General features: G+C 43.3%; 1 protein-coding gene across 2 annotated transcripts in view; it reads left to right on the forward strand.

Moving 5' to 3' along the window:
- The first annotated feature begins 10,912 nt into the window (after nucleotides 1-10,912).
- TRM9 (RNA-binding (RRM/RBD/RNP motifs) family protein) overlaps nucleotides 10,913-12,817 on the forward strand; it is a 69,221-nt gene continuing 67,316 nt past the window's right edge. For both annotated transcript variants that reach the window (XR_015184568.1, XM_086485166.1), the window contains exon 1: nucleotides 10,913-11,225. Coding sequence is in view for 1 of the 2 variants with exons in the window: in XM_086485166.1 (XP_086341292.1) it covers nucleotides 10,935-11,225 (291 nt within the window). In the remaining variant the exon portion in view is untranslated. The remainder of the gene's footprint in view (nucleotides 11,226-12,817) is intronic.

Consider the following 12,817-nt stretch of genomic DNA (forward strand, 5'->3'; position numbering starts at 1 on the left):
CCTATATCTATATAGAGCTCTCCGTTTAAATAGACATCCTCTGTTTTATTTTGTAGATCCTCTGCATGCACCCCATAGAGAGTAGCAGCTTGATGTTCGTCTAGCACCACCTCCACAGCTTCTGACTGAGCATCTTCTCCAATCTCCTCCATTGATGCCGCTGTGATTGGCACATGGTAGACTTCATACGTCCGTGCACTACGAGGGGCTACCTCTATGACATACCACCAGTTTGATGCAGACTTTGTAGGATGAAATATCACATGCTAGAGCCACATAACTTACATGAGAGCTTCCAAGCACATAAATTCTAAAATGGGATGTTAACTATTTACATACTTACTTGTTCACAATGCTCAGGTAGTACGAAAGTGTCTCTTAGGTCAGTATATTTCTTAGTTGAATCCACCTCAAGAAAACCAGACTCTCCTCTACGCACAGTAGCGTTGCGACCCTCCATGATTATCTTGAACCATTGCACGTCGAACAAGTTGACAAAAAATCCTCTATAATCGATCCTCAAAATCTCTTGTAGCGTGCCGAAGTAAGTGAGTTCCACCACCACAGGATCTGCATCAGAGGACCGTCGTCGACTAGACTGTTCAAATTTTGCCATGATACCACAATCTTGAGTAAAACGCTTTTTGTCGATCCGTTCCACCCTAAAATGTCGATCTTTACACCATGCTGCTGTGTATGACTTATACTACAACCAACAAAGATTATGAGTGGCTGTTCAAACATCTAGAAAGTTACTAGTCGTACATTGCAAACTTACCTTGGTCGCGCAACCCCTAGAGTACTCCCACTCTTCCTCAGTCACTTCTTCACCGCACTGTTGTGCGCTTTTCAATTGGTTGTGCAACCATCTTAAGCTCATGAATGTTGGTAGGCTCTCCAAACCCGTCGGATAGTGCATCGGTGGTCGTCTCCCCGTCTCCACTCGATTCATGCCCTTTGTCGCTCTTGCTTTGCATCCTCATATTGTGAAATCCACTTCTGCATGACTGGATTGTGAAGCATGCAAAATCGGTTGATTTTAGCCTCTAGATCCTCCATCATCTTCTTCTGAACACCGAGATTGCACATGACAATTCCAGATATGCGCTCATCATCTATGGTTCGCCATAGCGTGTCCTGAGCTTTATCAAATCCGTCTAGCCACTCTCCAATGTACACTAGGGACTCTGATACCAGCCAACCTTCTGCCATGCTACCCTCCGAACGTGCCTTCTGACGCACATATCCCTTGAGCGTTTTCATGAAACGTTCTAAAAAGAACATCCATCTGGAATGTATTGTGCTAGCTATTTCCACCTCATCAACTATGTGAACAAGAAGATGCACCTGAATGGTTAGCATGGTAGTAGGAAAATGTTTCTCAAACATGCACACAACCTCCGTAGCATTTAGTTTGGCGAATGGTATGGAGTCTACGTTGATCTCCTTTTGTGAGATCCATTGCACCAACTTTGCAAGTTTGTAGATTGTGTTACGGACGTCAAGAGATAAACATCCCTCAATGGCAACCGGTAAAATAAACTGCAAAACACATGCAGTAATGATATTAAAGTTCACACACGAATTTGTTACACAATTCCCACTATGATATACTCCATTATGAACATACCTGACACATTTTATGCCAGTCGTGTGACTTCAAACTGGTAAGCTTTCCTTCATTAGTAAAACACGTTCGGAGCGAGTGCATTACGCCAGTGGGGGTCCGCAAAGATCGAATGGTCTCTTTTACTTTGCGTTCTTGGGCTCCTATGAAAATCCATGGTGCTTTAGGGAGTTTTATCGATCCATCGGACGCTGTTTGCGGCCAATATTGCTCCATACGATCCACATTTCTAAGGTCAACTCTGGCTCCTAAAGTATCTTTCTTGCCGGTCAGATGGTCCCATAGTAGATTACCCACATTCTTGAATATGTGCATTGGATCGAGCAAGTGATTCATCATGAGTCGGGGCCAGTATGGTGACTCGTACCATAGAGACAGTCTCTTCATCCCTGGGGGCAATCCGTCATCAGACATCTCCTTTTGCTCTAACCATGCTTGTGCAGACATCCTCGATGGCTCTCTTCCCAAAAAGCCATCGTGTAACACATGATTCTCTGGAAGATATGCTTGATGACCTTCGTAGATTTGCTTCTTCAATGAGGGCGCCCTACGTGCATTCAGTCTAGGTCCACATGTGACACGCTCTATATCCGCTTGTTTGAAACCCTGCATGTGTACACATGATAATCGATCAGCTTGAGAAAAACCAAGATTTACAGTGTCTGAGTGAGGAGTGTAAATAGATCACCTGAGCATTCTGTTAATCCGGGATAGTCATGCATGGTCCACATTAGAATGCCTCTGATCAAAGCATTCCGTCAACCTATGTGTCGGCTCATATCCACCACTTCTATGCCAATCCACAATTGTTGTAGCTCTTCCAATAGTGGAAGAAGATACACATCCATATTCTTCACTTTATATTGCCCCGGCACAATCAAGCTTAGCCATAGGTGCCCCTTCTTCGTAGTCAACCACGGGGGAATGTTGTAGTTGACGATGACAACGGGCCATACACTGTAAGATGTTGATCTTTGACCAAATGGATTTACGCCACCCATAGCCAGGCCTAAGCGCAAATTTCGAGCTTCACTGGCAAAATCCGACCATGTTCCATCTATATGTTTCCAGCCTGCACAATCTGCAAGAATCCGTAGCACACCATCCGAAGATTTATTCTCCTCATGCCATGATGCTAGGGCGGCCATGGACTTACATTCGAAGAAATTCTTGATGTGAGGAAGCAGAGGAAAATGTCGCAAAACCTTTTGCGGAATTTTTGTTCCGTGGAGATCTACTCGATATCTTTCGGAATCACATTTCGGACACTTCTCCATGTCTATGTATTCCCCTCTGAAAAGAATGCAATCATTAGAACGAGCGTGGATCAAATTGTTATCCATCCCCAAGTTTCGCAAAACCTTTCTTGCTTCCTCTCGGGAATCTGGCATCACATTATCAACTGGTAGTATATGCTCTTTGAGCAATCTACACAACATAAAAATACGGTACAATTGTGTAAAAATCTATTAGATCATTATACATTTAGAGTTTTATTAAAGTAAACTAATTGTAATAGATCACCTGAAAAGCGCTGTGACGCTAGTGTCACTCCATCCAAACTTTGTCTGCGTTTAGAGAAGAACTAGGAGCGCTTTCAATCTAGACACACGTGCTCCATTATACAATGGCGTATCGGCTTCACTTTTCATATCATCATAGACAAGCACAAGCCTTTCTAAATCCATGATCGTCTCGATCATTTCATCAATCTCGGGCTCAAACATTGCCTCGTTGGGAATGTGGTCTACATGATCATCCCCCGAGCTGTCAGAGGCTACATCTTGTGGCCTCACATATGCTGCTTGACCAAAGCGCCTTCGAACACGTCTATTGGGTTGCAAGATTGTTGCATGTTCGCCAGCGTCAGAGTCCGACGAGTCATTGGCAACAACTCAATCTACAATAGATGGATTGAACTCGCCAAATTCGCGAACGTGCTGCAAAGAAACGCGTCTTGTCCGTCGCACAGCATGCTTGCAATGATTACAAGGACATAAGATCCTCGGTGAGAGATAGGTGTTTCGGTTGGACGGCCCCACATCCTCGTCACTACTCATAATGAGGGTAAAAATCTTATAACCTGGACAACAAATTTAATCTTCTATTGGCATTCTTCGTCTTATCTCTCTCTCTCTCTCTCTCTCTCTCTCTCTCTCTCTCTCTCTCTCTCTCTCTCTCTTTGTTCACATTGTAAACTACCTCACATTCTCTAGTCATGTCCAATCCCCGCATACCTCGGTCTAGAGGTGCACGGAGATCAGAACCATCGGGTTATAATCTCGTCTTTATTGGTCAATGCCTATATTGTGGGTACAAGAAATCTACACACCCACGTCTACATGATACTGCATGTAGTGGATAAAACCCCTTTGCCTCTTCTCTAGCTGTAGCATTTCATAGCATCTTAACATCTTTTCACAGTAGATCTTTGTTTGTAGCATGCAGGTACGCCATTCTTGCAATGTAGCTGATGTCTGCTCAAGGCACTTAATTCTTACTCTAGATTTGACGGGATGTGGTGTGTGTGACCCTTGGAATCGTCATCTTGCATCACTAATTTCTGTGTAGGCTCAATTTGCTCTTTCATTAGCTGAACATGACGACTTATTGTATGGTAGCAGCAGTCGAACATGTAGGTGGAATTGCTGGTCCGCATGGACTGTCGAGGCTGTGAGCACAGGAAATTTTCTAGCCATTTTCTCGCCATTTCTTCTAACCTTATCTTAAACGATAAAAAGAAGAAAATGGTATAACCTTTCTATCACCCAAGTGTGGTAGATTGGTTATGCCAATTCCCTCTTCAATATCAGGTAAATAACGTAAATAAACCTAAATCTAATCTAATATAACGTAAATCTAAATCTAACATAAATAAACCTAAATCTAATCAACGTAAATCTAACTAAACATAAACCTAAATCTAATCTAATTTAACTTAAATAAACCTAAATTTGATTTAACGTAAGTCTACATCTAACCTAATCTTTAACGTCTTTTGGGATAGTTTTCTACTACGTTAAAACTCTCTTCTTCTTGTGTGTGTGTGTGTGTGTGCGTGTGTGTGTGTGTGCCAATAAAAAGAGAAAAATGGTATAACCTTTCTATCACCCAAGTGTGGTAGATTGGTTATGCCATTTTCCTCTTGAATAACAGGTCTTGAGTTCAAATCCTCGTCGGCTAGATTTTTAGGTCTCTTTACTTAGTTTTCTACGACGTTAAATTAAACTCTCTTCTTCTCGGGTGTGTGTGTGTGTGTGGGTGTGTGTGCACGTCAATAATAAAAGGAGAAAATTGGTATAACTTTTCTATCACCGAAGTGTGATAGATTGGTTATGCCATTTCCCTCATGAATAACAGGTCTTGAGTTCAACTCCTGTCGACTAGATCTTTAAGGTCTCTTGTGATAGTTTCCTACGATGTTAAGACTCTCTTCTTCTTCTTCTTTTCTCTCTCTCTCTCTCTCTTTGTTTTATATATATATATATCTCTCTCTTTTCCTCTCTCAATGTGTGTGTGCATTCTTTGTTTATGCATGTGTGTGCGTTTTTGGTTTATGCATGCTCTCTCTCTCTTTTCCTCTCTCAATGTGTGTGTGCATTCTTTGTTTATGCATGTGTGTGTGCGTTTTTTGTTTATGCTTGTGCTCTCTCTCTCTCTCTCTCTCTCTCTCTCTCTCTCTCTCTCTCTCTCAAAAACACAATGTGTGTGTGTGTGTGTGTGTGTGTGTGTGTGTGAGAGAGAGAGAGAGAGAGAGAGAGAGAGAGAGAGAAAGAGGGGAAGGGAACATGAGAGTGAGGAGAGGGAAGGAGCATACCTAGCTTTCCTTCCTCTCCTCGAGTGTGTGTGTGTGTGTGTGTGTGTGTGAAGAAGAAAGCGAGAGGGAGAGGGAGAGCGTTACCTTGCTTGCTTGAGCGCGCGCCGAAAACTCAGATCTGAGATTTGAGTTTTCGGACGCTCTCAGTTATTTTTTTCAGCCATGGTGGCGTCGTTATAAGCGTCGCTATGTTACTATAGGCGTTGCTATGAGCGTCACTATGTTACAAGTAACATAGCGACGCCTATAGCGATGCTTATAGCGACGTCGTGGTTTTTCATGTTTGAGCGTCACACTACGAGCGTCGCTACTATTAAGTACCTCTAGTAGTGTAGATTGCCTTTGGACTCCAAGTCTAGTCATCACACATGTAGCTAGCCTCCCACTAGCATTCGTTGTATGGCTTCATGCTTGCCTAGTCCTCCACCCATGGAAATCTATCAATGAAGAGAGAGAGAGAGAGAGAGAGAGAGAGAGAGAGAGAGAGAGAGAGAGAGCTCAACTCTCATGCAAGTTTGGTGATGAAACATGCAATTACATCCTACGACTCTTCGCTTTCGCTTTCTCCTAATGAACCAAGCATCTATACTACTCTATTAAGAAATTCCATATTCCGGAGTGCCACGTGACCTAAAATCCCTTCTCCGGCTAAAGAACCAAGCAATGAGTGCACATAAAGAGTTGAACGATTACATTATGAGCTGGAGGGCTATTGCTAGGAGTTCGAATGAAAAGTTTTCCTTCTTTGCAATGGTCGCCACTAAGTTCAATCATGAGAAACGTTTTGCAAAGGTGGTCTTCCTATGCCTTTTTTTAATAGAGGGAGTTTGTCCCGCCTGGCTATGATAGAGTATGACCGTTGATCATTACCCCCTCTCTCTCTCTCTCTCTCTCTCTCTCTCTCTCTCTCTCTCTCTCTCTCTCTCTCTCTCGGAGTTGTCGTAAACAAAGGAAATTACTACAGGAATATAAGTGGCCAATAGTTTTGCAGCCCACTATGAGAGACAAGAGTAGTGTGATGTTGGGGCAGTGCTACAAAGGTGACAGGGTACTTGACATGCTTGGATGAGTTATGCAGGCAATAGCAAAAAAGCTCACAAGCTATGTGCAACACTATCAATGTGTAAGTTATCTATTGAGGGAGGGCACATGTAGCATACAAAAACTCCATGCCATTTTTTAGATGTCGCCAATAGCAGGTGTAGGGCAGCAGGTAAGGGGGCAAGCACGCTAAAGAAAGAGCAATCAGGGTGCCATGTGACAGGGTAGGCACAACAATGGCCTTTGCATGCAAGTACAGGAGGTTCAGGCGTAGGCTTCATGACGACACTCTGATAGAGCGTCTCGATATGACCCCTCTTTATCTCTCTACTCTCTCTAGATTCAATTGAGACGCTCTGATAGAGCGTCTCGATATGACCCCTCTTTATCTCTCTACTCTCTCTAGATTCAATTGTTTTGAAGTAACTAAAAAAGAACAGATTAGAATAAACTTTTAGCAGAACGTGGTGCCCTTCTACTATATATGAAGACCAAGGCAAAAAAAGAAGAAGAAGAAGAGAAGAAGATAATTTTAACATTGCAGTAAGCTATCCCAAGAGACCTCAAAGATCTATCCCGAGAACTCAAGATCTGTTATTCAGGAGGGGCTAGTTGGCTCAGGTGCGTGTTCCATGCCAATAAAAGAGATAGCTAGCATATGCGTCAAGTGTTGAGAGCCATTGGGTGCACAATGCGTTGTTAGGGGACGGAGCCAGATCATGGCACTAGACACGAAGCCCGTGGGGGGGCAAGAGGTGAACAAACAACAAGGGGGACACACCGACTAAAAGCAATAGGTGCAAGTTGCAACACTAGGCTATGCACGGCGTGTGTGTGTGTGTGTGTGTGCGTGTGCAAGTTGAGGCTCTTTGTTCTAGCCTCGAATCCAAGGCCACCATCGAGCTGGGGCCACCTCCACTAGCTCTTTTCGGCTCTGCTGCTTAGCTTGCTCCAGCTTCATCATCTGTCGAGCCTCCTTCTCTTGAGAATCACTTAGGTGGATAGTAGCTTCTTCATCGATTTTCAGGCCTTGCCTCCCCCGCTCTCATGTTGCGTTGAAGGCAGTTGGTGCCCCTTACCTGCCACCATCAACACAAGTTCTACAACCTCCAAATTGAGTTTCTTCGGCCCTTGCCATCCCAAATTGGGATTCCACCACCTGCGCAAATCAAGCGTCCATCAGTGTTCTAAAAAATCGATTCGTAAGCAAAAAAAATTCTCCTCACGGTAGATTCAAAGAGGAAATTTAAAAGAAAAACATATGTTTTTTGCAATTTATCTTTTTTTTAAATAAAAAAATCGAGTTATTCTCCCTCTTCCCCTCCTTTCATCCAACTCGAGGCTAAGCTGAGGCACACGTTTCTTGAACATTGGCGCCTGTATTTGGGTCCCATTGGTTCATGGTGCAGCCAATTGTCGTAGATTAGTTGGTCTTCCCTCCGTCATTCACGCTAAGTGGTAGGGTTCAAGGCCAACCAGGCAGGTTACTTTTGGAAGGTTAGCGATCACTTTCAAAAGTTGGGTGAGCTTTTGAGGTTGTCCCAGAAGCTCGGCCATCTGATAATGCCTCGAGACCCAAAAACACTTTTTTGTAGACGAATCAGGGGGCGCCACATTTTGCTTGGCCATGCCTTAGTAACCAATCATCAAAATTGTAAAAATTCTTAAAATCGTAACTTTTTTTGAAGAAACATAGCTAAGTCTTTTAATGAGTATGTTTAACATCTCTCTCTCTCTCTCTCTCTCTCTCTCTCTTAAAATTTGGTTGTATATCTATACTACTCTATTAAGCAAGTCGATACTACAAGGACCACGCGACATAAAATACTCTCTCCGGCTAAAAGATTGAGTAGAGATGTCGCGATTCCCTTAGTGTCGAGTGCGCACTGCACGTGATAGAGTGCATTTCTTTGCAACGGTCATTGCAGCCCTATTCTATCAACCTCGCAATGCGAAGGATGATGCTCTCTCTCTCTCTCTCTCTCTCTCTCTCTCTCTCTCTCTCTCTCCCCCCCCCCCCCCCCCCCCCCCCTGTGTGTGTGTGTGCGTGCCAACTGCTCCGGAGTCCCTACCTTTGAGGTCCACTCTCTTGGACGTTACGCTACCCTGCTTGCAACCATATTCTGGCATGCCATGTGGCTCAACTAGCGAGCAGGATGCCGAGAGGAGTTGAAGAGCCATTTGTGTGTGTGTGTGTGTGTGTGTGTGTGAGAGAGAGAGAGAGAGAGAGAGAGAGAGAGAGAGAGAGAGAGAGAGAGAGAGAGAGAGAGAGAGAGAGAGAGAGAGAGAGAGAGAGATCAGGAGGGAGGGGGGTCAAAGAGGTGTTGGGGTTGCCAGGAGATCAAGAGGCACCACATGTGTGTGTTGTCTGTGTGTGTGTGTGTGTGTGTGTGTGTGTGTGTGTGTGTGTGTGTGTGAGAGAGAGAGAGAGAGAGAGAGAGAGAGAGAGAGAGAGAGAGAGAGAGAGAGAGAGAGAGAGAGAGAGAGAGAGAGAGAGAGAGAGAGAGAGTCCTAATTTCTCGCATATGCACCTACGGGGAAGCACCTAAAGATTTGATGAAGGGTCGAGGGAGATTAGAGAGGGAGGGAGGGAGGAAGGAAAGGAAAGCACCCTCGCACACTCGACGAGAGGAGGGAGAACTCGCAACTGCGAGACCACAACCAATCAATTGACAGATCGTAGCCTGCAGTGGAGAGGATGATGTGACTTTTCTACACAAATGCTTTGCTTTACATGCTGAAATGTTTCGTGGTCTTATGGTGCACACATCCCACACGTGCTCTCCTTCAAGGCTATGTTCAATAGAAACGAGCTAGAAGGCCCATCATGCCCATGTACATAGTGAATGATTGACAGAGCGTAGTGCTACAAATTTAATTGAAACCCCCTCCCCCCTTCAACTCGTTCAATATGATTGTTTCACGCTCACAAGAAAAGAAGCAATCATATAGAGAAGTTTCTCTGTAAAGGCTTTGATCAATCTACATGAAGCTTCCACTTGCTTTGAACCTTTGCAATAACATCATCATGTGGACTTCTCCCTACACTCTTAGCGATCAAACATGTGCACATGAAGACAGTCGACGGTCTGCAACTTCTATCTTTTCTTCAGATGCTAGAACGAATGTGTACATGTACACTTAGCATATAAAATCTCTCTTTATAATAAGATATGCATAAATTCTATTGTAGGATATGTCCAACATAGGTAGGTTGATTGAGATAAATGGTTGGGTTAGCATGCAGGTTAGATGTGGTGTACTTTTGAAAGCATAAAAGATTTTGGTTAGGCTTGCTAAATGCGATAAGGTCTCTTTGGATGCATCACTTGTAGGAGATTTTGAAAGCATGAAAGATTTTGGTTGGGCTTGCTAAATGCAATAAGGTCTCTTTGGATGCATCAGTTGTAGGAGATGCCTCATAGGGTTGAGTCAAGTCGTGTACTTTTGAAGGTTTTACTGGACTACAGTGACTTGGAATCCATCTATTACATGGTAGGAGCAAGGCAAAGAAGCAATATACATACTTCGGCCTTGCAAGGTAAGGTTGATAGTGGTAGAGCAAGGTGGCATACTTTTCAAAGCTTAAACATATCTCAGATTAGGTCTTTTGGAATGTATCAATCATAGGATATGACCAATCAAGGCATGTCAAAGAAGTAATAGGCTGTTTTTTTTCACTCACGCATAAACTCTCTCTCTCTCTCTCTCTCTCTCTCTCTCTGTGCGTGTTCTATCGCTTCTTCTTTGTGTCTTGCACTCTGTAGTTTGCTTGAGTGCATCATAGCATTGAAGGTTGAGCACCCCATTGCCTATTCACTCTGTACAACTAGGAGGGCGACACATGAATGTGCTTGCTCCTAGTCCTAAAGCTGGTAGAGGGGTGCACCTTTTCCAATGTCGGGGAGGTGCATTAATTTGGGAGGGAAGGACTACAACAACCTTGTTGCATAGAAGATATGGTGGCCAAGACCCTCCAATAAAACCAACCTATTGGGGGGAACAAGGAGGATTCGTGACGAGATTGGACACACACACACACACACACACACACACACACACACTTAGGTACATACACACACACTCACATGAGTGAGCTTGAGAAACTACACATGATTGGTCGGCAGTTGGTAAGAGCGAGTGAGATCCATCGTAGGCGGGTCGCGCGAGCTCGTTCCATTGTAAGGTTCCGAGGTTTATTCATGAGTTTTTGTTTGGAATCTCAATGGTTATGCACACACATTTTCCTTTTCCAAAGATTGGAAAAGCAGTGTTCCCAAAGCACATTTTTCTAAACTAATAGAGAAAAATTGAACTATTGAAAATTATAAGTTTTCTTGAAAAATATTACTATTGTAGATTTACAGGTTTATGTGAACACTGCCCGGGGGAACCTATTACTAGGAATTTTTTCATTGGTGCACAAACAATGTGCATATTTGTAATGTGATGGAGTTCGCGAAGCCGGGCAGCCGCAGCTCGCCATCGCCACACCTCTTCGTTGCCAACTGCGGGCCCGCGTTGGATCTAGGACTGCCCATCATCGCCCGTGCTTTCTCCACATTTGGACCTGTTACTCATCTCCAGCTCGCCGATGCCTCTGGTTGCCGAGTTATCGTTTCTTTCCATGAAGTTGCGCACGCGCAGGCGGCGCGAGAGGCCCTTGACGGATTTCCCTGCGCCGTACTGAATAATCGCATTCTTCACATTCAATTCTCTGCTGCAAGAAAACCGTCCACAGTAAGCTTCTCTCTTTGCCTTCTCTTAAATAAGGTAGAGGGAAAATGGATTCTTCTTTGCTAATAGAAGCTACATTTTTATTTGATAGAACTTGTGCACGTTGCACCCACTTTTTTAAGAACGAGTTTGTGAGCTAATAGAGGCCATTTATTACTCTAGTTCAGAATGTCATGCAGCATGATGCATGCATTGTTTGATTGTTATTAAAGGGCCCGAGTGCTTGAGGCTTGCATGCATGTTGGACACACGGTGTAGTGTGCGCAACCATTGGCCCAATGATAGATGCCAAGTGATTAACCATTGCCCTGTAGCTTGCATCTTGTGATGTCACCAAAGTGCCTAATTGAGAACCCTGTCATCGAATTTTCACCTTGGACCCTACAGCTTGTATGAGAATAGACTCACAAAGTCTGTGCAAGACCGTGAAAGCTTGTTTAGTACATCGGTTTGAATCTTATTAGCAAACAGTTTCAAGAATTCCGTATTTGTCATAGCATAATGGGACAATGACATATTGCGTGAATATTCTCAAAGTGAAAATGAAAATGTGTTTTATAATGTTTGACAAAGTAGTATGGATGCTAAACTTCATCACTAGTAGAAGGTCTACTATAGAAGTGTTAGCAATAGAGGGTGTCGTTTCTGTACTACATGATGTATACTATGAAGCTAAAAAGAATCATGGCACCCCATAATTGCCTTCTTGAACCACACGCCCAAGGTCATTTTGACATGGTTGAAACTCATCAAGAAAAATTCCAAAGAGCTTCATGGTTTCTGCACTAAGCTGTGGCAGCTAGTTGAGAATTTTCTTTGGCAGTCCTTCAGATAGCATGCTTTACATGCATCCTCGAGCAATTGGATCACAAGGGGTTGAATAAACTCATCGTCAAGAACAAATACCCGCCTCCATGAATGGACGATCTGGTAGATTGGCATCATGGAGATAGGCCTCAGTTCAGGTTATTATCAAATATGAATCAAACGAGAAGACGTTCCTAAAATGTGATTTCATACACGCTATGGTCACTATGAGCTTTTAGTCTTACCTTTTGGTTTGACTAATGTTCTTGCTATATTTCAATAGATCATGAATGCTCTGTTGAGACCGTTTCTTGAAAACTTTGTTGTTGTATTTCGAGATGACATCTTGATCTATAGTTGTAGTCTATTTGAGCGTATTGGACATAGGGTAAAGTGGCCAATAACGAATTGGGGTCCAAAACAAGGCCACCTTAAAATTAAATGAAAAATATTACCTAAATATATGGGAATTATGATTGGGATGGCATTGGGAATGGCAAGAGCTTGATATGATCTATCTTTTTGTATCAATTTCATTGGAAACTGTCAATCATATCATTTAATCCAGATCATTTAAATTGGATGTCCCTCTATTGGCCCCTATGTTTTAAGTGGCCTTATATTGGCTCCTTTACCCTAGACGCATTGTTCTCAAAGTACTAATATCTGAGAATTGAAAAACTTTATGCTCTTGACAATCTCACAAAAGGCCAAAGAAGTGAAGGGGGGCCTTATTCGCATTTTTGCAGGCCCCTCCCTAGCGTTTTTGGCTGGCAGAACTAAGCGAT

The sequence above is a fragment of the Adiantum capillus-veneris genome, chromosome 16, assembly GCF_014529385.1.
Source record: "Adiantum capillus-veneris isolate H3 chromosome 16, ASM1452938v2, whole genome shotgun sequence".
Lineage (NCBI taxonomy): Eukaryota > Viridiplantae > Streptophyta > Polypodiopsida > Polypodiales > Pteridaceae > Adiantum > Adiantum capillus-veneris.